This window comes from Carex rostrata, chromosome 16 (genome assembly GCF_964058835.1).
Source record: "Carex rostrata chromosome 16, lpCarRost1.2, whole genome shotgun sequence".
Classification (NCBI taxonomy): domain Eukaryota; kingdom Viridiplantae; phylum Streptophyta; class Magnoliopsida; order Poales; family Cyperaceae; genus Carex; species Carex rostrata.
This window is the reverse complement of record NC_135933.1, coordinates 1249363-1276364: the sequence shown is the minus strand read 5'-3', so window position 1 is coordinate 1276364 and position 27002 is coordinate 1249363. Positions and strand designations below refer to the sequence as shown.

The 27002-nt window shown below is 33.7% G+C and overlaps 2 protein-coding genes across 4 annotated transcripts in view; both read right to left on the bottom strand.

Annotated features, from left to right (window-relative positions):
- Nucleotides 1-27002, bottom strand: part of LOC144567045 (ent-kaurenoic acid oxidase-like) — an 82127-nt gene that overhangs the window by 53751 nt on the left and 1374 nt on the right. Inside the window, exons 2-9 of one of the 2 annotated variants that reach the window (XM_078317083.1) lie at nucleotides 19469-19629; nucleotides 18817-19133; nucleotides 18317-18580; nucleotides 18146-18235; nucleotides 17959-18037; nucleotides 17637-17743; nucleotides 17307-17428; nucleotides 16902-17016 (exon numbers count right to left, since the gene is read on the bottom strand). In XM_078317083.1, coding sequence (XP_078173209.1) covers nucleotides 16920-17016; nucleotides 17307-17428; nucleotides 17637-17743; nucleotides 17959-18037; nucleotides 18146-18235; nucleotides 18317-18580; nucleotides 18817-19133; nucleotides 19469-19629 — 1237 coding nt within the window. In that variant the 3' untranslated portion in view covers nucleotides 16902-16919. Of the gene's footprint in view, nucleotides 1-16698; nucleotides 17017-17306; nucleotides 17429-17636; nucleotides 17744-17958; nucleotides 18038-18145; nucleotides 18236-18316; nucleotides 18581-18816; nucleotides 19134-19468; nucleotides 19630-27002 lie in introns of those variants that run through there. The other variant, XM_078317082.1, reaches the window with a different exon arrangement.
- EYA (eyes absent-like protein) lies at nucleotides 12163-15566 on the bottom strand. Of its 2 annotated transcripts, none has more exons than XM_078317084.1 (7): nucleotides 15379-15566; nucleotides 14942-15113; nucleotides 14223-14465; nucleotides 13760-13927; nucleotides 13585-13678; nucleotides 13024-13185; nucleotides 12163-12668 (listed from the first exon to the last, which is right to left on the bottom strand). In XM_078317084.1, exons 3-7 carry the CDS (start codon nucleotides 14454-14456, stop codon nucleotides 12400-12402), a joined length of 927 nt encoding a protein of 308 aa, XP_078173210.1. In that variant the 5' UTR covers nucleotides 14457-14465; nucleotides 14942-15113; nucleotides 15379-15566; the 3' UTR covers nucleotides 12163-12399. The 2 variants fall into 2 exon arrangements, with proteins under 2 accessions (XP_078173210.1, XP_078173211.1); XM_078317085.1 differs by having other exon boundaries at nucleotides 14942-15116; nucleotides 15379-15517.

The following is a 27002-nucleotide window of genomic DNA, read 5'->3' as shown; positions in this document are numbered from 1 at the left end:
TTGAGAGGTGGTTGCACAGGAACAGCCGTGCTGGTTGATGGATTTGGGTCTGGAAAAGTCTCCGTGATGGAAACTGGTCCTTTGCTCCTTTGGAGGTGGTATGAATGCTAGCTTGTTCCTGTAAAGAGAGTGTTGTACCCTAAAATGGTGCTAAATAAACAAATGGAATATTTAGGGCAAATTTCTAGTATACCCATCTAAATTTTTAAAATAGCCAATTTTCCCATCAAAACAACTTAATATCTAATATCCCCATCAAAATTCAATATTCTTTCTTTTATCCCCTTTTTATTATTTAATATTTTATTTAATAATTATAAAAATTATATGGACCAATATACCCTTTAGTTTTTAATGGAGATATCCCCATTAAAATGTAATTAACGTGATTGAATAAAAAAATGGAAAGACATTCGCGCCTAATATTTTCTCCTGTTCATCTTCCTTCTTTTCGGTGCTAGAAAATACCTTTCAGGTATCGCTCGGGCCTTAGCTTCTCTGCTCTGATTAGGTCTACCAAGAAATAAAGAAATTTGGGCGAACATTTCATGGCTGATGCGTGAAACTAATTAGTAAATATCGTTTTTATTGCTTCGGTAGAATTTTATGAGAAGTTCCTTTATTCCTTTAATCACTAAATTTTAGTTGATGTTTGGCCCATTCCAGAAATCCCTAAACATCAACTATCTCATGTAAAGAAAGGGATTTAAATACTTACTCAAGGTAAGGCCCATGTCAGGCTTTCAATACTCGCTCAAGGTCTCCAATGTTTAGCTAGCTACGAGAATATATAGTGACAAGCTTAATAGCTTCAGTTTCAAGCCGTGGGAGGCACACACATGAAGGAGAACTGAGGCTGAATTTTTTTTCCCGTGCAATCTCCTTCAACAGGAAATATCAAGGCGTGAGTGTTTGTAGGAAGAAAGAGGACATCTCCATTAAAAACTTTAGGGTATATTGGTCTATATAAATTTTATAATAATTAAATAAAAGGTGAAATGATAGAAAGGGGATAGAAGAAAGAATATTGAATTTTCATGGGGATATTCGATATTATGGTGTTTTGATGGGGAAATTGGCTATTTCAAAAGTTAGATGGGTATACTAGAAATTTTTCCAAATATTTAATACTTGAAAAATGCCAAAATGTATGAAAGGCTCTCCGAGATGAATGAATAATGGCATGTTAGAATATATGACAATATTCTACATGATGAACCATGAATTTTGATATGTTATAAACTTCCTAACTCAAAATGGTTGAAGAGTTATGGATTTTTGAAGTTTAAGCTGACATGGCAGCTTGTGAATGGTGCCACATGGCAAGCGTACGCATAGCATTTACCCCTGTTAACCTGGGTACAAATTAGGAGTCACAAAACTCTACCCTACAGGTGGGACCCTATGATCAGTGAAAGAAATGGAATTTCGCTGAATCTACAAGATAGATGGACTTAGAGCATGAGCATTGAGCTTCATACACCAGACAGTAAGCATCTGGGTATATGCTATAGTCCATCCAAATTGACGGGTTCCCAGCGCCCCAGCTCTTTGTCCCCTTCGAATGGCGTACGCTTGGCGTTTCATACACCATGCTCAAGCCTCTACACGGCTTGCTAAACACCAAGCGCACCAGAGGAATGCAAAGAAGGATACTATATCACTGAGGCACTGACAAGCGGTCCCCACTGCTGACATCACTCCTCCCTTCTCCCTCTTCTCTCTCAGGCTGCGCTATGGCCAAAATTCGAGGGAATTAAGGAGTAATTGAACAAACCTTTTGCTAAGATCGATAAAGGTCTATGCCAATCCCTCTCTGCCCGAACCTTAAGCGCTATCTCTCTCTCCCAAGCAGGAATTTCTGCCGAGAAGGTTGAACGGGTCAATATGAAAACTTGAGCTATAACCCAAATTGGATTCTAATATTTGGAAGGGAGCCTTTTAGGTATGTCACGATGTAGACTGGAGTATTAATTTGATAGGATATGCTATATAATAGTATGCCACATACAATGGCTACTGTTTAATGCACAAGATGACAAATTATATTATTCCAGCTGCCACTGTGTCATTTGGTCCCCAAGGACACGTGCCCTAAGCCCCTGAGATAATGCCAATATAGAAGAATGAATATCTAACAAGGAGAATCATGCAATGAAGCCTTCCTCTCCTGAAAGTCAGTAAACCAAAGGCTCAGATGTCACTCCATGCCCTCAAGTCTAATCCAAGGGCTTAAATTGATCCAGCAAATTCAGATGACATGTTGGAAGATAATTAGATGATCCCTGCCTTGATGGCACCTTAAATCATGATGAATCAAGCTTAAGCATTTGATCAAACACATGTAGTTATCATGAGACCACCTCAGCTGGTGGAAGGATTGAATCCCTAGCATTTGCATATATAAAAGCACTCATAGCTAAGTTAAAAGGACCTAATACATACCCTATAGAGAGGTTGATAGCTAGATAATTGCTAAAGCCCTTAAATCCCTGTAATTGGCTCTTCAAAGGCCTAAAACATTTCCTCTTCTTGTAGAAAACCCCTGAGATTAGGTAATTGCAAGTTTAGAAAGATGTAGACCTTCCATGGTGATGCTATAAACATAAATTTTCATGAATAAAAGTTTCTTTGATACATTTGCCTTTCTTTCTTTACTGTTTTGCATTTTTTCTTTCATTTTTTTGGTGCATTACTACTCTCTTTTGTCCTAATTCCTTTTAAATGGATCTAATTATCATAAAAATAGGTTCTTCTTGTATTTATTCTACTTTAAATTAGTATTAAACATAATAAACTTTATTTTAGTATATTTTGACTCCTTTTATGTCATAATACTTCCTTTTGCAATATTAAAATAAAAATAAAAAGTAGTGTATAAGATGCATAAAAATGGCCCGCCTTATCTCTTGAATTTTTCAATAAATAAAATATTTTAAACTCTTCTGAAACAATAGAGTAATGAAGATAAAATAGTTGAGCCAGCTGGTATCCTCTTGTATCAGATTTATTGCAGTATTTTAGTTTTAAGGGTTTAAAATGTTCAAAACATGTTTTTTTTATAAACCAGGATTATTGGGGTTGAGCCAGCTAGTATCCCTCTTTAATTCCTTCTGATTCAGGCCTATTTTGCAAAGAAAATGAGTTAGAACAAGGGTTTATGCTGCCAAATTTGGTAAAAATCCCTCTTTCTTAAACTTTCTTGCAAAATGTTGAAAGGATGAGGTTAAAAGTGCATATAGGCATTAGCTATGTTGAGAAATGTCATTTGCATCTTTTAATTGGTGATTCCTTAATGATCTTACCTAAATCAAGCTAAAGGATAAATAAAAAACTATGATTTCATGTCTTCCAGAGGCTATTTCTATATACTGCTATGCTCTAGTACCTGTGAAATATTTTAAAATGATTATTTAGTATTGGTTTGATGCTTGAATCCCTTTCCTTTAGCTACTGGTGTAAGGAATGATGTTTAAATGTCCTAAAATCTACTTAAACTGGTCTAAATGATGAATCAGACCAATGTCAAGCGGAATAATTCTCTCTGTTGAACCATGGTACAATACCAGACCCATGCTCAGCACTTGGTTGGATGATAGGCATCATTAGTGCATTACTACTATGCATTAAAAACCTCCAAATTGACCTCTGTTGGTAATCTGGCAAGTCTGGACTGGTCTGTTGACCAAACTGCAAAAGTGAATACACTATCATGTAGAGAATAAGAAAAATACACAAGATAGACTCAAAATTTGCATGATTTGGACTTTCCTACACAAAGATATGATATGTCAAAGTTCAGCTTTTAAAAATGGAAAAGTTGAATTTAAAACTGTAAAATTACTAGTTTTTCCCTTCACATTAAAATGCCCTTTTGACTGAGAAATAATGCTCAGATAAACATGAAATTGTGAGTAAAAATCCTTGACATATGTGTCTTTGAATCTGTGAAATTAAATTCATACCTCTTGTACAAAATTCAAGAGAAAATTGGGTTAAAATTGTGAAAAAGACTTTTATATATGACTTAAACTTGCCCAAGCTTATCCTAGTGCAAATTTTTAGGAATATCCTAAATCCTTCTAAATGGTCTGAATGACCTCTTTGAACAACTGAATAAACCCTAAACCCCTTGAATTACTTACTAGTATCAAGTTGGTACTGGAACCGATACAGCTAAAACCTGAGATATGCTCAGATCTTTGTTAAATGACAAATTGACGTTCTTAAACGCTTTTAAACCTTCACACGATCTCAAATGATCAAACAATTGAAGAAAATCATAAAGAAACTGATTGAAATACGTTCGAAAGGCTATCGGTACTGAATGAGTACTGTAGATACCTCATCCCCGTCTCCGGTAATCTCCAGCCGCCGGTAATAGTGTCGATCAACTCCTGACGTTAAGACAGTCAAGATGATGTATTTGGTCGACGTCGCTGTGGTCGGAAACGGCCGGAGCCTCCCTTGCTCGACCCTGTCAGGGATGAACCCTAGGGTTCATCAAGCGCCGCGAATATTAAAGCAACCATTTGATCCAATGGCCTAAATTCAAACCATTCTGACCGTTTGCTGTGCAGTAGGCCCCTTTTGTCTTCCTGCTGATAAATTTAAAATGATCTAACGTGGATCTTAAGGCTCACATGATGAAATTCGAGACTTTGTGCGCTGATTAAGGGCCCAATGCTCAAATCTTGAAAGCCCAACACAAATCTCAAAGTCTAGATGTGACCAAATGAACCCCTTTTGCATATAAACCCCTATGTTTATTTAAAATCTACAGAGAACCCTTTTGGAATTTACAAACGAGCCCTTGGCCATGTAAAATCCTTGCAAACAGGCCCTTGAAAGGCCAATTTTCATTCCATACCTTGTCAAAAGCTCAAATCATAGCCTCAGATCCTTGGAAAATTATAAATTGGTCCCTGGAAGTATAAAAACTTCACAGACAAGCCCTTTTCAGTCCTTTTTGGCCACAACTTCTTCGTTTTAAGTCCAAATCGACTCAAATCAGTTCCAAATGAACCCAAATTCAATTCTCTACAACTCTAAGTAATAATTGAATATGCCTAAGTTTCAACCATAACCTGAAATGACCAAAATACCCCTCTATTGACATACTTTTAGAAATGAAATATAAAAATGATATTTAAAACATGTCTTTTTCAAGTTTGAACCATATAAATGCATATGTACATGCACATCGGACCAAAATAAATGTCTGAATTATGTCCAAACCAATTGATAACCTACCAAATGACCAAATGAACCTTACATGAACCATTTTTAGCCCTAATTACCCAATTTACACCAAAATAGGCGTAAATCCTAGAATGAACAAGGTGTTCAGCACTGACCCGAAAGGTCACCTGATTTAATCAACGGTGGGGGCTTGCACCCGCTGGGAGTTAAACGTCCCCACAATCAATAAACCCCGATAGGCTGATTATGAATTGTAGGCTCGTCACAAGGGTGAACCAAAAGGAAAGCCAAGAGAAATCCCAGGACATATGTTCCCCATTGCACTCAAAGGGATCAGTGATGAGCACCAATTATGTATAGTTTTTCCTAAGGTTTTATATCAATAACTTGACCAATTTCCATGCATTTAGGTTAATTTAGTTTAATTTAGCTTAGAATTATACCAAGAGTCAAGTTACTGCCCAAGTCTATGTAAATTTCAGGAAATATAGCAAATTATAGATCTTCTCGCAAGCTTTCTGAAAAGTGGTAGAACACTGAAAATGGAGTTACGGATAATGAGTTATGCCCATTTGAAGTTTAGTTCACAACAGAAACAGAGGCAGGATGCGGACCGCACAGACTCCACGCGGGCCACGCAAAAAGTAGACAGAGCAAATATGGAAATTACAGCTTTCGACATCTTTTCATATTTTTGTCATATCTTGGCCATAAGAACTCCGTTTTAGGCAAATAAAGGCTTACTGGAAAGAGGACAACGAGATCTACAATTGTAGAAAGTTTATAAATCAGAATTTGTAATGTGAAAGTCGCAGGAACCTTTTTAGAAAGGCATCAGCTGAAATTTATTGTCATATCTCACGAGATCTTCATTGATTCACCTTTCATTCTTGGTTGCTTGCTCCCCAAGTCACAAAAATAGCTATAAAGGAGAAGGAGGTGGCAGGAGGAAGGGCATCTTTCCTTTTGGGAGATCTCCCCTTTGGGGAGGCCATCTCTGAGATACCACCATTTTTCTCCACCTTGTTTCGAGGGCTTGGAAAGAGGAGACTCAGCTTGGAGCTTGATTTCTTGGAGTTTTATCATTTATTTCTTCTCTCTATTTATTTTATTTACCTTTTGATCATGTTAGGTTAGATCTTTTAGTTTCTACGGTTATGATGTAGTCGGATATTCTATTTTGAGTAGAACTAGGGTGCTCTTAAGCTCACCAAAGTTTTGGTGAGCTTAACTCTAAAACTTATCAAATCGATTTCAAATGACGAATCCGAACCGTTGAAACCTGCCTACCTTATGTGTGATGCATCTACATGTGAAATTTTTAAATATTCAAATTAATTTAGTATAAAGTCAAGCGGTCAAAATTAGAAGGTTAATAATTAATTTTAGTGCATTCATTTTTTGAACGTTTTTGACCGCTTGACTTTATAGTAAATTAATTCGAATGTTTAAAAATTTCACATGTAGATGCATCACACGTAAGGTAGGTGGGTTTCAACGATTCAGATTCGTCATTTGAAATCGATTTGATGAGTTTTAGAGTTAAGCTCACCAAAATTTTGGTGAGCTTAAGAGCACCCTAGTTTTACTCTTCTATTTTATATGCATGTTATTTGAATTTGTATTGATGTTTGCGTTTGCTTGTTTGAGCATTAATTTAATTGCTTAGTTGAAATTGCTTGAATTATTCTTGATTTACTGTTAGATGTACTGCAGCATCTTTCTTGTAATTTGGCCTAGATATTTCTCTTAATCAGACTAAGTACATGAGGTAGGTTTGTAAGCCAAGAGGTAAAATCAATTATTAGCCGAGAGGTGAAACTTTCCATGCATCGAGAGATCGTGGATACCTTTAGTAAACCAAACAAGTAACTTAGATAGAATACCAACAAACGAAAGTTGAGGTTTAAAAACCTAAGAGGATAGAAATTGCAATTCCAATATCGTGTTTATTAAAGCCAACAAACGAGAGTTGGGGTTTAGGAACATCGGGTACGGTCAATAGAACCCTACACAAAACTATCAATACAGAAACTAATGGCTGCTGCTGTATTAACTCGAGGGCCATGTGCCCCGCGTCAGGTACCGAGAGGCAAAATTGAAGATGAAATTAGAAACCCTAGAAATGCCTTTTATATTACTGAATTAAACCAAATTTATTTACTCTCTTATTTGTTTTAATCTCTATCATTTAACTATTTAGGAAATACAAACAACCAAAACCAACCCTTTTCCAACTTCTAGTTTTTAATTAATTTAAGTAGAGTCCAGTTTAGATCTAAACCGTCCCTGTGATCGATACCCGACAATATACTACGCGATAGGAAAGTGTATTTAAGAATAAAAGGTACAGCTTGCTGTACTGAAACTTTGTTCTATACTTTTGTGCGAACAATCAGCACATATACACCTTAGAAATATGGTTCCCCATTCAGGGCAGCTCTTAGCCACCTATAGAGAGATATATAAAAGAAAAGATATAGATTAAAATCTCGAGTTCAAATAAAGTAAGCAAAAATCCAGAAAATAAATGATGTCGTCCCCGGCAACGGTGCCAAAAACTTGTTCACTCAAAAGTATATAAAAAAGTTACAGTATAGCAACCTATACCTTTTAACCTGGACAACACTGTGACTCAGATTGCAAGTATACAATTCTATCGATGGTATGGTCAGGTAACAATCTGGAGGACGGTTCAAATATTAACCAGATTTTACCTAAATCAATTAAAGACTAGATGTTTGAGAAGGTTGATTTTTGGTATTTAATTTTCTAAACAATTCAATAACAGAGATTTAAAACAAGATAGTAAATAAATTCAGTTTTAAATTCGATAATAAAAAAAGCGTTTTCAGAGTTTCTTATTTCATCTTCAACTCTGCCTCTCAGTACTTGACATGGGCCGCGTACTCTCATACGCGGTCCACATGGCCCTCGAGTTAATACAACAGCTGTCTGTTTCTGTGTTGTTCTTTTGTGTAGGTGGCGCTGTAGATTTCTTGCGAGCCGCGGGGGAAGGAGGGGGGTCGCGTGAGAGAAGGAAGGGGGAGCCGCAGGATAGGAGGGAGGAGCCGCTGGTCGGGTGAAATCGCCTCCCTGTAGGTGGCGTCTCGCGTGAGAGAGAGTCGGGGTCGGGAAGAAGAAGAGAGGGGCCGAAATCTTTTAACTTGACATCTCCAGTTCCAAATTTTCTTAAATCCAGCGACAATTGAGAGATCTGATCAGATTGATATTGCACGAATCTTGAAGGAGTTCTAAGGGATCAAAATGCAAAGCACAAGAGGCTCTTTGCTCTGCAAAGCACCATAGCCTTACTATATATATATATAGAGAGAGAGAGAGAGAGAGATGGGCTATGGTGCATTGCAATGCATAAACCCCTTATGCATTGCACTATAATTACGGATTTAAAGTCCAAACGACCGATCCGAACTGTTAGATATTTAATCCATATTAAAATGTGCTTGGAGACCAAATTTTACATTTTTTGGAATTTTTTTTACTATTTATTAAGCATTTTTGAAAATTGCTGTTTTGCTGTGAACAGTAAAAACAGTAAAATTTTCTGAACCATCAGATCAGCGGCTTTCAAAATTGCTTAATAAATAGTAAAAAAATTCTAAAAAATGTAAAATTTGGTCCCCAAGCACATATTAATATGGAAAACAAGATGAACGGTTCGGATCGGTCGTTTGGACTTTAAATCCATGATTTATAGTGCAATGCATAAAAGGGTTCATGCATTGCAATGCACCATAGCCTATCTCTCTCTCTCTCTCTCTCTCTCTATATATATATATATATATATAGAGTACGGCTAACGCGCTTCCTCTAGCATATGGGCTAAAATGCTTCCGGTTGAAATTTGAAATTTCAAAATCCAAAAAGTCGATCTGAACCGTTCATCTTCTTCTCCATATTAATATCTGCTTGGAGACCAAATTTTACATTTTTCTGAAATTTTTTACTATTTATTAAGCCATTTTGAAAATCGCTGATCCAACGGTAGCTTCTGATTTTTACTGTTTGGTAAGCCACCGTTGGATCAGCAATTTTCAAAGTGGCTTAATAAATAGTAAAAAATTTCAGAAAAATGTAAAATTTGGTCTCCAAGCAGATATTAATATGGAGAAGAAGATGAACGGTTCAGATCGACTTTTTGGATTTTGAAATTTCAAATTTCCACCGGAAGCATTTCGGCCCATATGCTAGAGGAAGCGCGTTAGCCGTACTCTATATATATATATATATATATAAATTCGCACTAAAATGGATCACCGCGGTGGGCCGGTGAATGTGGCTCAGGTCAGAACAACTTTACAAATCTTTGGGTCTTTTCCCTGACATTTTAATGCCAATACTCTCTCCTTCCCTTTTTATGTTACTAAATTCGAAAGAGAGATTAATACTTTTCCTTCTTTTCATATAGTTTCATGGTGAACACACTGCTATTTCACTTAACAATACTATTTTTTTTTTGGAGCCTGATAATTGTACCTCAAACAAAATTTCCGAGCATATCCCACAAGTAGTTTAACTGAAAAAAATTCTAATCTTATCTAACTTCTATTTCCAGCGCTAATATCCAAACATTTAAAACTCTGTTTATAACATTTTACAATGCTACTCGCAAACATTTAAATCTCTATCTGCAAGCATTAAAATTCTAAATATGTATAGTTTTAATTCCTAACTATTTTTGTTTTCAAGTCAATAACGGAAAGATTCATTTCACCCACTTTTTAATTTATTTTTTCTTTGATCATTCTCATCTATTTTCTCGACGATTCTTGATAAATTTTGCGAATCTAAAAATATGAACATTTTTTACCCAATTTTCTCTTTCAAATGAGATCCATGAAGAATAACTTTCAAGTTATATTTGTGTCGTAATTTTTTTTACCACTTTAAATCTTTGTGACTTTCAGTTTTTTTTTTTAAGTTTGCTTCAAAATAATTTAAACCTCTGTTTACAAGCATATAAACCTCATTAATAGCACTTTAAATCTCTAGAATAACCAGTGTTTTAATATTCGGTCTATTCGGCCGAATATTCGTATTCGGTTGGAAACTGAATAGGAAATGAGTATTCGGTCCAATATTCGGATTCGAATATTCAGCCAAATATATTTTTCTGCATATTATCTATTCAGCCGAATATTTCCGAATAGAGAATAAGAATCCGAATAAGAACCGAATATTTCTGAATATGAACCAAATATTTCCGAATAAAGAATAAGAATCCGAATAAGAACCGAATATTTCTGAATAGAGAATAAGAATCTGAATAAGAACCGAATAAGTTATAATTTCATTTATTTAAGTTTGAACTTATGTTTTATTTATACTTATTTGTAGTTTTGTAATTTGTACTATGGGTTGTTAACTTGTTCTAACTTGTGTTATGTTTTATTTATGTTTATTTTGTAATGTTTATCTATGTTTATCTATGTTTATTAGAGTTAATACCTATGATTTTTCATTTGAAAATCCGAATATATAAATCCGAATAAAAATCCGAATATTCGGCCGCATACTGTATATTTGGTATTCGGTGGCTTTCCGAATACCGAATAAGAACCGATTATTAAAACACTGAGAATAACATATAAACCTCATGTACAAAGAATTTAAACCTCAACAATAACACTTCAAAGCATATAAATCTCAACAATAACACTGCATTTACAAAGCATATAAACCTCATGTACAAAGCCTTGAAAATTTTAATGGTTGTAAACTCATATTTAAAAACTTGAAAATTTAAAGTGCTCATGAGTTTTACTTAAAAAAAAAATAAATGACTTTAAAATTACTCAAAAGTATTTCTTCATGGATCATATTTGAAAGATAAAATCGAATAAAAAATGTTCATATTTTTAGATTCATAAAATTGATCACGGATCGTTGGAAAAATAAATTATAATGATAAGAGAAATAATTAAAAAGAGTGGGTAAAAGAAATCTTTCTGTTTTTGACTTGAAGACAAAAGTAGTTAGGAGTTAAAACTATACAGATTTAGAATTTTAATACTTTCATACAGACGTTTATATGCTTGAGAGTAGCATTGTAAAATGTTATAAACATAGCTTTAAATGTTTAGATATTAATGCTGGAAACGAAAGTTAGACAACATTGGAAATTTTTTCTATTATACTACTTGAGGGACGCGCTCGATTATAATGGCTCGAGGTACCAGAACATTTCTTTTTTTTTTCTTATTTGCACAATTAATATCATTGAAAATAAAAAACTCTCATGCAAATATTCACTGTACCAGATTACTTTGTAACATATTAGGTTTCAAATATCTGCATTTTCTATTCCTTCTCCCTATAAAGTTTTATTTATAAAATTTGAATAATTTTAAATTTAATGTTAACAATATTTTAAAAGAAGAAGAGTAATAACTAAACAATATAACAATATATTATCTAATAAATGATCACATGTTATTCCATACATGAAGTGATGATATTTGATCATGCTCATCATTCATTAAATTATTTGAAATTTCTCAACCGTATGGAATTAACATTGTAAATGCATCATGCATCACTAAGATGATATTGGAGCAACTGTCTCTCTTCAAAACTAAAACAGGTCCACGATCAAAGACACGTTATTTCAAGAATTTCGGGGGTATACATGAAATTTCCCTTGTCAATTTTAAATTTTCCTCTCGGAGGCGGTGTCATGATGGATCATAATATTAAAATCCATACTCATAATTACGTTATTAAAATTTGAACCTTAGTTACCTTATCCGTAATAAAATAACTTATCCCTCACCCTGTTTTGTGCCACATCTGTATGTATATCAGAAGAAAACATGCTCTGTATCTCCTCTCTTTTTCATATGATGCATCTGCTCTGCACCTGTATGACTGTATCTCCTCTCTGAACCTTTTTAGAAATCTGTAGCTATTTCCAAAGAGCACCAACTTGGCAAAATACACAGATATTAACACAAATGCATTAAAATGATAACAGTTATTACATATGGGAACCTTACTGAATGTATATACAGATATCAGAGAGAGGCGCAGTTATACAAGGACCTATTGAAAGGGCACAAGTAAATGCAAACTAAGAACTGAGCCCTCCAGTTTAATTATTGAACAGGTTCCAGCATATGCAAAAATAGATCCACCTTTTTTCGCCATTTCTTAAACAAATTATGGTTGACAAAAGAATCAGCCATCTTGCTTTTCCTCTTCATCAGATTGTGGGGTCCCATACATGACAGATATGTAACTCCTAAGTGTACCCTTGTTGAGACCAGGAAATCGGTTTGGGTTACCGGGTCTGAAGTCCACTTTGATGAAAGGCCACTTCAGAGATTGTGCAGCATTGCACTCTTCGTGGCCATCTCCAATCGCACAGAAACGAGTTTGGGGGCTGTCATACTGATCCTTTATCCAGGTAAAACACTGCAGCTTCCCCACTTCCCAAGAACTGTAAACTAGAAGACAGGAAAGAAATAAAAAGTTAAATATATAATTATGGATAATGAACTGCATTTTCGCATTTGTCAGATATTTGATTTTGGCTTCTCATGAATAACTTCGATCTTTCTCACTTTCTCTAAATGAAGAAATGTATCTAGCTCACTGGATAAAGAAAAGAATTTTAATGTTTGCCTTTGTAAATTTCATCAGGAGTGGAACTAGCAAAGTTTCCAACAGTAAGAGATAAAAATAGGTAAAATACAAATGTAACATGCTTAATAATACTTGGGTTTCTGTCTTCATGATAATTAGAGAAAATATAAACAATATAAAAAGGTAGAAAGAGATGTCAGGAAAGAAAGCACATACTGTTATCATGAGAGATGACGTCATCAAGCTTATATAAGAGACACTTGGCAATGCTAGGAATCAGCGAACCTGACGTAACAATCAGGCTTACACTATTATTATTGCATGCAGTATCATCTCCATTTGATGTTACACCAGATGCTTGCTGAACCAACTCATGTGCTAAAGAACAATAGAAAAATTAATCAGAGTATGAGTATTATACATTTTGTCATTAAATAGCAGTTAGTACAGCACTCATACAGTTCAAAAGTCCTATTATAGTAAACAATCTGTATTTCTCAAACAAGAACCAATAGTACATGCACCATTAGAAATCATTGATTTTCGGCCCATACCCTTACATTCACCCACATCTAATATATTTCCTCGTATCCTTGCATATCATGCAAATAAGTATAATTCTTTGGAGCAAAATACCCTTCTGTAATAAAATGTGATGGAGAGGTTGGTCCAGATAAAAGCAAGAAACAATTGTCTGCAAGTGCACACACGAGTGTGTGTGTGTGTGTGTGTGTGTGGGTGCGCAAGAGAGAGACAGACAGAGAGATAGATCTTTACCAGCAGAAAGCCATCCATCGGTATAACTATCAGTGAGACTATACAAATCATTCCATGCATTAAGCAATTGTTCGTCCAGCAAATTTTGCAGGCCCTGTCATCAAATCACAATCTTAGCTAAATCTCAGGACAACAAGTGCTTAGAATAACAAGGTTAATTCAATGGGTGAGGCACCTTTTTATACTTGTCAGCAATTGAGCGGTGCCTATAAGCAAGCTTTTTCTTGTTTGAAATGTCATTAGGAGCGGAAAGAGAATCATTCTCAAAATCATATTTCGACAAGTCTTTCCCATCATCAAACGCGCTCAATGAATTGAGATATGGCTCATTATAGTTCTCAATCTACAAATTAAGTGTCAACTAGAAAAATAATTTATTGCAATTAAGTCAAATGTAAGCAAAACTGAGGAGTCAACGGCAAACTTTCACAAAAAGTAATATTATTAAGCAAAAGTGGTTTTGTAATAAACCACAACCCTTGCATTAGGAAAAGATTGAAACACAATTAAATAAATAACTATGTCGTCGGGTTTATAACAAGTTTCCAACTCACATTGCTGAAGCTATGTTAATCACTATCGCTAACAAAATCTGCGGAAAAGAAAAAAAAAAGGAAAAGGGAAGCAATTATACAAACCTCCTCATAGTAAAATAGTTCGTCACAAACTCGAAGAATAAGATTCTCCCATTTCTTGCCGATTTCAACTGACTTCTTCAAGTCTTTCCCACCATGGAATGAATTGGCATAAGTACCATCCAACAATGACTTCAGTAAAATAAGTGTCTCATCCATGTCCCATACATATACAGTTCTCACTTTCTCTGATGATACCAGGCCGCTAGCAGTGGAACTACAGTCACTCTTCTCCATACCTCAAATCTGATACTCAAGATAAAAATAATCCAGGAAATAGATAAGAGATACTCCTATTTGTCTGATTTGATATACATTTAGTGATTTTAACTCAGTTCAATCATCAACCGGCCCAAATTTGAAGTTATGACTGCTCTTCGGGAAAACTGGAATTCTCAAATTTGATGTCATGACTGCCTTTCAAAAGCAAAGCCAACAAGCTGAGTGCGCTTTACTTAAGGCAATATATCTATTTTTTAGCTTGATAATTCAAAACGACTAGAAGAAAATAATTTGCAATATAGTTGGAAGTAATTTAACAAGTTTATCTCAGATAAAACTCAATAAATTAGGACCTTCTACCATATCCAACCATAGTCCGTTGTTGCTACCATGGGTTGAAAAATCTACCGGTAGCTCACGATCGGATAATTGGGCGATTTTCCAAACCGACTGGCCTCGTTTTGAGCGAAAGAACCCTTGAATAAGATAATAAGACTCACCGTCGACTTAAGCTGATTCTTCCTTCCTTCTAGTTTATATTGTTTGCGACCGACTGATGCTTCAGATTTGATTTTTTTTTTTTAGTGGATCCAGAATAGAGATTCGGGATAGCGTGAAGTAGGTTTCCCTAATGACGAGCAAATCGGGTGGGATCCGCTGGTTATAAACAGGCTGCTGAAAGAAAAAGAAAAAAAAAAGTTACTCGAGAATCTAAATTTCGCAATGAGAAAATATAGTTTGACTCCTATTAAAAAAATTCAAGCTGTTCTGACCAAGGAAAAAAAACAATTTCGAACTAAAATCCTTCGAGGAGGTAAAACCTCGCTTTCACTAATTCTATTAAAACCTTAGAAGTTAGAAGCAGAGATCAAATTGATTGGTCGGCGTCATTGGCCAGATCATGGTTTAACTTGAGTAAAAAATTGAAATCTCGTACCTTCTTCGTTTGAAATATTCTCTGATCTGATTTGTGCCGTTTGAGGAGGGGAGAGAGACGGGAAGGGCCTGGAGAGGACGATCAGGTTTTATACGCCTCCGGTCTATCCGAAGCATACACACCTCATACTTGAAAAGTGAAAAGATATAGTCATATAGACGATTCCATATACATATTTATATTCTCTCAAGTTAAAAATACTGGAGATGATCCATTTGAAAGCTGCTATATAGACGATTCCATTTCCATATACATGTGGGTATTACATTCTCTCAAGTTATAAAATACGGGAGATTGTCCATTTAAACCTGAAACTTTTGTTCCTCTTTTTTATTTTTTAAGCTACGTTTCTTGAAGTGATAATTAGATAAGGAATTGTCCCATATCTTGTTACGCTGTGTTTGGTAGAAAAAGAACTAAGTCCAAAATTTTCTGTTCATTTTGTTTAATTCTTTTGTGAGACGTTTGGTTGGAGAGATAATTAGATAAAAAAACTATTTGTCTTGTTGTACTAAGATAGAGAGATAACTAAATAAGGATTATTTCTACACTTTATCATAATTTTATATGACAACAAAAAATATCTTCTTAATTATTTATTTCATTTTTTCATCAAATAAAGAAAAACATAAGAATTATGTATTTATAGAAATCATTATTATATCAAAAAAAAAAAAAAGAGAAACATAAAACGTATCTGAATTTTCGATGGTAAAGATGGATTCATAAAGAAAAAAAATCGGATTCAACGTGTTTTATACTGTTTCAGAAAAAATCCAGCATTGATTCTATTTTAGAAAGATATTGAGCCACTCTTGCTGTTTCAAATAAATCCAGCTACTATTTCAGTAAAAATCTCAATATTCTTCTGTTTCAAGAAAACTCAGCCACTCTTTCAGCAATTTTTTTTTTTTAATCTGAAACAAAATTTCCATTTCAAAGTTTGGATCTTGTATTTTTTTTGGGATCCATCTATAACATCGAAAATAAATATACTATTTCTGTTTTTATTATTATTTGATAATAATTTCTACAAATAAAAATTCCCTTCTTATTCATTTACTTTATCAATTACTTGGGGTTTTTAGCAACCCACCAAATGTTCTATAATGTTATAGTAGGTTTATTTTCACCCCTTATATGTACAGAAGAAGCGTGTGTGTAAATGTTTATGTAATCTCAATTTGCATACAGTCTACTACAAAATGTTTAAATCTAATATGCAAAGTATGTATTTTTTGCATAGTAGATATAAAGAAGGGAGGCAAATAATAGTCTTACTAACAGGATTTGGTACTTGCAAAAAACAGGATTTGGTACTTTTGTCGCCTTACTAACATCTGGATTAATATCACAGATAAATTGTGCACGCATTTTGTTATGGAACTACATTTTTTAATTAAACATTAACACAGATATGATAGAAAATTTCATGATAGTTCACATTTATTACTGATTCTTACCATCAAACTACAACAATTATTTCATCAGATAAATTGAGATATATGACCCTACAAGTTCAATTTTCTCTTTCAATACTGTCAATCTCCTAATTTCACTAATCTTGCCAAACAGTTGTCGACAGGGCGGGGATGCGGTAAATACCTCACTTTGCATTTTGGGTTCACCCTCTCAAGCCTGCGAAAGAAGAAAAAAAAAAGAGAATATGAAACTAAATTAAATATCTTTTAACTTTCAAAATGACTATTAATGGCATAATGAATTTAACTTTGAAAATATCTTTCAAAATGACTATTAATTGCCAATAATGGTACAGTTTTGTAGACAGCATCACAACAAAATTTCTGTACCAATTTTAATCTTTTGCTTTTGTTCAATTTGAAAAGTGAATATGTTACTTCTTTTTAATTCTTGTAGCAAAGGGGATGAAATTGAGAAAATAGTGGAAGAAGAAAAAGATAACCGACTTGTATTTGAGGAGAAAATGGTAAAGGAAGACGGATATCTCAAGCTTAGCCAGCTCATTTCCTGGGCATAAATGGCTACCCAATCCAAATGGCAGAAATGTCCCAGCTTTTGGAGGGGGTCCCTGGAAAATGTTAAATTTACAAAAGATCAGAAGACATATACATATCACAGAATCCACTAATTCTCTCCAATGATTTCTAAAAAGAAAAGAAGAAGGATTGAAAAGGTAGAAAGAAATTAAAGAAGAGGAAAAGAAAGCTAATTTTAAAATTTATTCATGAATTTCAGTTTAGGGTCAGATGCATAGGTATATTTGTGGCCAAACTTACATCCCATCTAGATGGATTAAATTTCTTAGGATCGGTGTATACTTCAGGATCCATGTGCACGCTTCTATACCAAAGCATTATTCTCCAGTCTTTAGGTACCAGATAACCTACAAACAATATTTAAAAGAACCTCTGAACCGGGAGCCAAAATAATGTTGTAAAGCAAACAATTTCCTAAACTGTGTTGTTTTTTGTTGTTATTTACCTACTTGAATTTATTAAATCAGGACCTGACGTTTATGATTCCAAGGAACATTTTACAATAGTCACAGAAAAAAAAAAAAAAAGTGTAAGAATATTTGTATAGCTATGAAGTACTGACCATTGATAGTGACATTTGCAGTTGCCTTACGGAAAGATACAAATGAGATGTTAACGAGGCGTAGTGTCTCGTCAATAAGCTTAAACAAAAAAAAGAACAAATCAGTGCTCTTCAGAACTTTTAAGGAAGTATAAGAGAATGTAACTAAAAAAAGATCCAACACTCAGTTTCTGAAGTTCGAGCTTACCTTAGAGAGGTACTCCATTTTTCTGATCTCTTTGAGTGTCAATCCCTTTTGCATTGGTGGCATGGTTTTCCTTACATTCTCTTGCTCCTCCTATTAATTAACATTGTCATTTTACCAGGAATATCTAGAAAATACAATTAAAAAGAAAGGAAAGCATAACAATTTTTAAACCTTGGCTCTTTTGAAAATGTCTGGGTTGTCTTGTAAAAAAACAGTTGCCCACATGGTGATGTGGCCAGATGACTCATGTCCCGCATTAAGGTACATGATTAGCACATCAATAATCTCTTCATCAGTTAATTTTCTACCATTTTCATCCTTAACCTCCAGTAAATTATCCATCATGTCCTTCGATCTTCGACTTGTATCTCTTCCTTCTAATGCCCTTCTTTCATCAAGTACTGCTTGCAAAACTTCCACCAATTTTTTCCGAGCCTTGCATAGAACAAAGTTAAGTGTTGTATTAACAAGAACGGGTTATTAGACTACTTTATTTTCTTATGATTGTTTATCTGGTAAATTTAGTGCCCAGCCATATAATTGGCATTGATTCACTCCATTTTGTATCATTTGTTGGAAACTCAACCAATCAGATAAGATAACCAGTCTATCCTGCCCGCATAAAAGGGGGAAAGAGGTAATAATAAAAGAGAACATGGCTGAGATCATACCTTAAGTGCTTTATGAAAAGCAAAACCTGGGATATTGATAGCCATTGCTCTTATCCCATAATTCAACTCGGTGTACACTCTCTCTAGAGCTTCCGTGATGACATCACTCTCTTTGCCCAGAAATATCTTCATTATAATCCGAAATGTCAACCTCCGCAATTCTGTAAGAAATTCAAACTCCCCCATCACTGACCATTTCTCCAATGCAGATATTACGCAGAACTCGATGTATTGTAGGTAGGTATTAAGCGCCTCATAGCCATTGATCGGGGCTGCTGTCAGCTTTCGAAGCCACTTGTGCTCCTCTTGAGATATACCTGTCACAAAGTTTATTTATTACCAGATATCTTGAAGCCATTTTCTAAATTTGATTTAAGCTTTGCAAAAAATTTCAAGTTGACATCATGAACAGTTTCAGAAAAGTTCTGACATGGGTAATGCTAAGGGGAAAAATGGTGTTTGGACAACATAGATATCAATGAATTTAATTTATAATAATCTCCTAATCACCATATGAGAATTCAAAAGAAAAATAACACACCATGACATCTCCAATTAATGGATCCCATCACAAAAACCAAGTAAACATGTACATATATGCTATTTAAGCCAATGATAAGCCAAATAAATGACTGCATGCACACCAGCTTACCAATAAACGATTTCCTTCCCATAAGCGCCATTGCAGCCTTAGGCCATCCAAGCACAAAATGCTCATCATCCATCAAAATTCTTCGGCATGCCTCAGGGGAAGTCACGTGTATTGTGGGACCCCCAAACATATACCCCTTGTATATGCCAGTTTTACCATATCTGCATGCATTCAAGATGAGATCAAGTCAGATGGAAGTTGAACATATTACTTTATATTTATAAGAAAACTTCTCATTTGTGTGAACTTCTAGGTTCATGTTAAAAACACACCAAATGCATATATAGACTGGAAGAACTGATCATAAGGAATAATAGAGAGAGCAAAAGAAAGGAATCATAGGCACATTCACTTAATCCAAAACCAACAGTTATTTAGAGGTACACCAGGTGTACCATCTAATACCTGTAATTAAATAACCATAAAAAAAAAAGATCTGTAATTAAAATAACAGATAGTAAGTTTTAGATGTTTCATGTAGTAGGAAAACTTGACCCAGATATATAAGCCCGTCCAAAGAATTCAACCCCATTTTGAGTTGGGCCCAATTAAACCCAACTGGAAATGACCTATTCTAAATCCAATCTTACCCGCCTCTGTTTTCTAGATAAGGATCAGGAAAATAATTAGTTATTATTGGAGAGAGAGAGAACAGATTTTGCTAGCCAGTGGTTTGTAATATGGACCTACTTCTATTAGGAAATTCTGTGGGCATTACACCTCTGTAATATGCAAAATTGCATACCACAAAGCAGGTTCTTTAAACCATAGCCGACCCTGGTGCTGGACAACTAGGGCGACCGCTCCGGGTCCCAAGATCCAAGGGCCCTTCCAAAAAAATTGTATATATTAAAAATAACTAAAATATTAGGGCTCAAATTTTTTTTATAAATAGATAGGATCTATTGGCATATTAATAAAAAATTAGACTGGTAAATCGATTCCACAAGTATTTCAACACTATATGCTTACAAGTCAGTTTTGCATTTTAAAATTTCAAATAGTCGATCCAAACCGTTCAACAGGATAACCATATTAAAACGTATGGAGACCAAATTTTACATTGTTTTGAATTTTTTTTTTTTTTTTACTATTTTTTAAGGTAGGTAGAAAATCATTGTCTTTTATGATTCAAAATCTTCTGAATCAATGGATTTTCTACCTATCTTAAAAAATAGTAAAAAAAAATTAAAAAAAATGTAAAATTCGGTCTCCAGGCACGTTTTAATATGGATATCATATTTAACGGTTCGGATCAACTGTTTAGACTTTGAAAATGCAAAAATGACTTAATAAGCATATGATGTTGAAGTACTTGTGGAAGTGTATTAGTCAATTTCATAAAAAAAAATTGTATATATCAAGGGCCCAAATTTTTCTCTTGCCCCGGATCCCAAATTTTTCAGGACTAGCCCTGCTTTAAACTAAGAGATGAGAGATAATTGGCAGTTTAAAAAAAAAATAGAGCATGCAACCTTTTTGTGCTTGTGTTGACTAAGTATTTTAAGACGCCTTAATACATAAAATAAAAGTATTTTATTAAAAGCTATTTATCTACTTATTTCACTATTATGAAATATCAATATTTTAAAGTAATATAATAAATATCTACTTTACTTTAAATTGACTTCACATGCTAAATACAAAGTCTAGCAGTATGTGAATATAAACGCTGAATCTTGTGCATGGAAATGATTCTTACTGCATATTCTCAACAATGATTTCTATTATGACACGAATATTAATGAAATGCAAATCAATATTATTGCTGAAGTATCATCCATATCCGATCTGTGTTGGACTTTTGGTTGTGGCCTAAATGGTGGAATAAGGAGTTTAGACCTCGTTATTTCACCAAACGTGTCTTAATTGAGCCGGACTAAGATGGCATAAACCGATCTTTAGGCTGGCCTAAATTAAGCCACCTCACATGGTGATTTAATTTTTATTCCACCTCGTGGCTTAACTTGAATGATTATAATAATATTTTATTTGTATATAATTAGTATATTATTGATAATAATTATTATTAGTATATAATTATATAATTAATATCTTATATTATTAATATATTAAATAATTGTTATAATAATATTATATATTTAATATCCTTTTATTAATAAATAATTATATAATTATTATGTTATATTGTTAATATATTAATATTGTGTAATTAGTATCTTATTGTTACGTTACGAAATTTTTATAATTAATTTCAAATGAATTAAAAGCAAGAATTGAAAATCGTGCTAACAAAATAGGAGTTTAAAACCTTAATTAAGGTTCATCTGAGTAAGTAAGTTAAGTGTGAATCGAAACTGCGTTGAAATTTTGAGATTTTGAAACTTTATAGTGCCGAGTGCGGATGCGTTGACCCGCACTGCGGGTGGGTGCGTCCGCACTCATGAATTTTTGTATTGAACTGAATTTTCTAAAATATTCTAAGTATTGAGTGCAGATGGATTGACCCGCACTGCGGGTGGGTGCGTCCGCACTCATGAAATTCTGTGTTATTCTGAAATTCTTCCAAGTACTGAATGCGGATGGATGGACCCGCACTGCGGGTGGAATGCATCCGCATTAGGCTCGGACTTTTTCCTGAACTCTTGCCTAAGTCCCGAGTGCGGGTGAGTGACCCGCACTGCGGATGAGTGCGTCCGCACTCAGAGATTTATGTGTTAAATTTTATGTTCTGAAAACCGACTAAGTGCTGAGTGCGGGTGAAGCCACCAGCACTGCGGATGAGTGCGTCCGCACTCAGGGTGATTTTAACCCTAAAACTCAAATCCAATTTCTCTCTCTCTCCCACTTCATTCCTTTCCCCATTTTCAAGTGATTTTCACCCGAGAGAGAGAAAAAGAGCGAGAGAGTTTCCCGTTCCTCTCAAACCCCCAATTATTGCGAGAAATCGAAACTGGAACCGAGTAAGCGCCTGTAGATCTCTCCGAACTCTCCTATTTGGTATTTCTTTCTCTCCTTCTTTCTTTCGAAACCTCGAATTTTCTCGATTTCTCAGATTCTCGTTTTAAACTCGAGATTTGTGTTCGAATTGCTCGAGGATTAGTTCCTCTACACTTCTTGTTTGTTTATTTGTCAATCTTTTTCCTAATTTCTTCCGATTTGTGGATTTTGATTTCTAGGGTTTTGTGCCAAAACTGAAATCGGGCATAATCGTGAATTGATTAGTTTAATCCAACCGATTAGACTTGTAATCGGTAGGGTTACCCCTTGATCTTGAATTTCTAGAACGTTTAACGGTTAATTTTAGGTTTTGACCAAATTAGGGTTTAACCAATTGGTGAATTGAATTGTTATGGGAACCGAAACTGTGAACTAGTAAATGAATTGTTACCAACTTGAGATCGTGTATGGTCTAGAAGACCCAAATGAAAATTGTGCGAAGTTAGAGATTTTAAAGCAAGAAAGAGGAATAGAAAAGTATGAACCCTAATATAATTTAAGTGAATACCTCGATCATGAACCACGGTTAAACCTAGTATACGTGTAATATAGGTGTAGGCTCGGTCGAGCAAGACTTCGCGAGGCAATTCGAGACGTCCGATCCTGAATTAAGCGGTACGCTCGTCGTAATCAGGTGCGGGATTCTTGGACTTGTTTGATACTTTATTTTCAGGAATTAAACTGTGTATTCGTTTGTCATGTTGAATATCATTGATTGCATCATTGAATTGTGTAAAGCATTTGCATAGCCCAATCAAATTAAACTCGAATTGATGTGACTTGAGTGATTTGCATGCTGGTATGGTTGTAGGTTGTGTCGATCAATTATGATCTGATTTGATTGAAAGTCACCACGATTTGATATGTATGTGAATGGATTTACGAAGTTAAGCACTTGGATCCAATGAATTTGCAAAGTCGGGCTGTATGCTGGCTTTGATTCCCAGGATCCTAATGGCCTTAGGTGAACGGCCCTCGATGATTCCCAGTACCGGTTGGGACGAGGGAAGGTGATTATGTTATGATGTGTGAATTGAGATCGTGGGTGACTAGTGTGTAACGTCTATGGCTCGGTGGCATTTTCCTACGTGTTAATGCATTTGAAAGGTCAATTGAATATTGCGAATATTGAAAATGATTCTAAAGAGAATTTTCTTTATGTGACTTGAAACAGACCTTAATAAACGGTTAAGCCAAGCGATTACAGATGGGTGTCAGATAAAGGGTCCAGCTCGGTGGGCCATCTGTAGGTGTCAGTAACCCTACAGATGTGGGTTTGATAAAGGGTCCAGCTCGAAAGAACATCTGTAATTGCTACAAGCCCTAATAAATCGAGTTAAGCCAAAATATGTGTTGTGTTTGAAATTCATCTTGGGATTCCGTTAACTGTGATTTATCTGGTTAATTGTTGTCGAGCATTGACATTATGTTATTTATGAATATATATATCTGTTTGAACTGTTTTGGTTTGGGTTTCATTGTTGAATATAGAGTTTGATTGCAAGTCCAATAATCTAAACTGTGGCAACTTTCGCACTGAGAATTTATTCTCACCCCCACCCTTCGGGTTACTTTACAGGTACTGGTGCGACTGATTCCGGAGAGGCACGAGAGTAGTAGGCCTTAGTAGCTTACCACTTCATGACCCTAGATATATTTTGTTGTATAGATTTAGGGTAGGCCTCATGGTTGGTATCCGGATGTGATACTTTTGTTGTACTATTTTCTGTCCAGACTGTGTACTCTGATTATATATTAGAAACTTGTTTCTATTGCTTGTTGTTGTGCTTGAACTGTGTAATTGCCTTGTAAGCATACACGGCGTTGTATGCTTACGGCGGGAGATTGTTACGACCCGTGGCCGCGGGGTGTGACACTTATTAACGATATATAACTATATAATTAATATGTTATATTGTTAATATATTAAATAATTATTATAATAATATTATAATATTTTATAGTTATTATTAATATATTGATATTATATAATTAATATTTTTTTATTCATAATTATTATTAATATATTAAATAATTATTATAATAATATTATAATAATATTATAATATATTGATATTATATAATTAATATTTTTTATTCATAATTATTATTAATATGTAATTATATAATTAATATGTTATATTGTTAATATATTAAATAATTATTATAATAATATTACAATATATTATAATTGTTATTAATATATTAATATTATATAATTAGCATCTTATTATTAATATTAATTAATATTTTATATTGTTAATATATTAAATTATTATTTTAATAAGATTATATAATTAGTAATTATTATTAATTTATAATTATATAATTTATATTTTATTATTATTAATTATTATTAATATATAATTAATATTTATATTGTTAATATATTAAATAAATTTTATAATAATATATAATAGAGTAAAGCTAATATACACTTAAGTGTACCGTACTCTTAAGTTTAGGCCGTTCGATTTCTTTAAAAGTCGTGCAGATTCTTTAAAAGTCGTGAAAGCACGACTTTTAAAGAAATCAAACGGCCTAAACTTAAAAGTACGGTACACTTAAGTGTATATTAGCTTTACTCTATATAATATATTACAATTATTATTAATATATTAATATTATATAATTAGTATCTTATTATAAATAATTAACCAATTTAGGCTTTTAAAACTTTACTCCTCCACCAACTCTAACCAAACAAGAAATAGTTTAAGCTATGATTTAACTTTAGGTCTCAACCAAACATGAATAATTTAGACCGACCTAAGTTGAAATAATCAATTTAGATCTCCTTAGCTTTAGATCTCAATCAAACATGGGTAGAGATGTGAATTCTAATCTTCTGGCAGCACGCGAGAGGCCAAACATAAAAACACAAAGAAGAAACAGTGATAATATGGGCTCAAAAGTTGATGCGTTATGGCCTTATGGGTCCATTTTTATCAATATTAAAAAATTAAAAAAATTCCAAATATGTATTATCATGACATAAAAAGCCCCCCAAGCTCTCCTCAATTGACAACACAGAGCCAGACAACTTATATATAGTGAAAGCGAAATGACATTAAAAATGAAATGTCTTAAGCTAGCCGGACAAGGCCAATATATACAATTTTCATAAAGGTTATGGGACTTGTACCTCCCCCCTTAGCTAGGTCCAAGAATAAATATACCACCTTTCAATGGAAGTGGGTTCGCACGTTTGTGTTATGAATGGGTCCCCCAAATCTTATCTTGTTTCATGTTTAGTCAACTTGAATGGGTCCCCCAAATCTTCAATTAAAAACACGCTATTACGTATAATTTGACTTCTACTGACTAAAAAGGCCAAGCTATATATAGCTATTGGTATGGAAAGAAAAGAATTTTTTTCATAAACCATAATTGAAAAATGGATTCTTAGGGAACCAATATGATTACAACTTTTTTTTCAAAAACCATAAGAACCGTGGGAACGTCACGGTCTGGCATTTTTTTTTTCCAGACCGTGTGCTTCTCACGGTCTTGCCAAAAAATATTTTTTTTTTTTTTTTTTTTATAAAACAGAATTTTTTTTTAATTTTTTAATTTTTTGTATTAAAATATTAGAAATGTTGAATATGTTTCTTTGAAAATAGATGAAATACAATATAATTTGATTTATTAGAAATACTGCAATAAATAACCCGGATCAATATTTTTCAGGTCGGATTTTTTGCGGCTGTAAGAAAAATTAATATATTTATTTATGTGTTATTAGAAAAAAATAAAAATGCTTAGATTCTGAGTTATTGATCCCGGTTCAAAAGTCACTTCTAGGTAATCCAGAAAATATTGTGATCCCTCTAGGACATTTAATTTATAAAAAGTTATATCTATTTTGAGAATTCTTTTTGAATAACAATTATTAAATAACTTAAAAGTTATTATTATTTTCAAAAATATATACAACTTTTCATAAATTAAATTTACTAGAAAGATCACAATATTTTATAGATTACCTAGAAATGACTTTTGAACCGGGATCAATAACTCAGAATCTAAGCATTTTTATTTTTTTCTAATAACACATAAATAAATATATTAATTTTTTTTACAGCCGCGAAAAATCCGACCTAAAAAATATTGATCCGGGTTATTTATTGCAGTATTTCTAATAAATCAAATTATATTGTATTTCATCTATTTTCAAAAAAACATATTCAACATTTCTAATATTTTAATACAAAAAATTAAAAAATTAAAAAAAATTCTGTTTTATAAAAAAAAAAAAAAATTGAGACCGTGGGAACCCCACGGTCTGAAAAAAAAATCTGTTTTTTTTAAAAAAAAAAAAAAAAAATTTGGCAAGACCGTGAGAAGCACACGGTCTGGAAAAAAAAAAAAAAATGCCAGACCATGAGGTTCCCACGGTTCTTATGATTTTTGAAAAAAAAGTTGTAATCATATTGGTTCCCTAAGAATCCATTTTTCAATTATGGTTTATGAAAAAAATTCGAAAGAAAAGGTAAGTACGTACGTTTGTAATCTTTAAATCTCCTTTACAGTGATCTTTTTTTTTATATCAAAATTCAGGACCCGTGTAGAT

Bases quoted from the DNA above. Each gene is read 5' to 3' on its own strand.
- EYA (XM_078317084.1), bottom strand. From the start codon at position 14,456: ATGGAGAAGAGTGACTGTAGTTCCACTGCTAGCGGCCTGGTATCATCA. The intron at 13,186-13,584 runs GTAAAGATCTAT...ATTGTTCTTTAG, and splicing joins CGATGGATGGCTTTCTGCTG to CACATGAGTTGGTTCAGCAA. The intron at 12,669-13,023 runs GTATGTGCTTTC...CCTGTCTTCTAG, and splicing joins CGTCATCTCTCATGATAACA to TTTACAGTTCTTGGGAAGTG.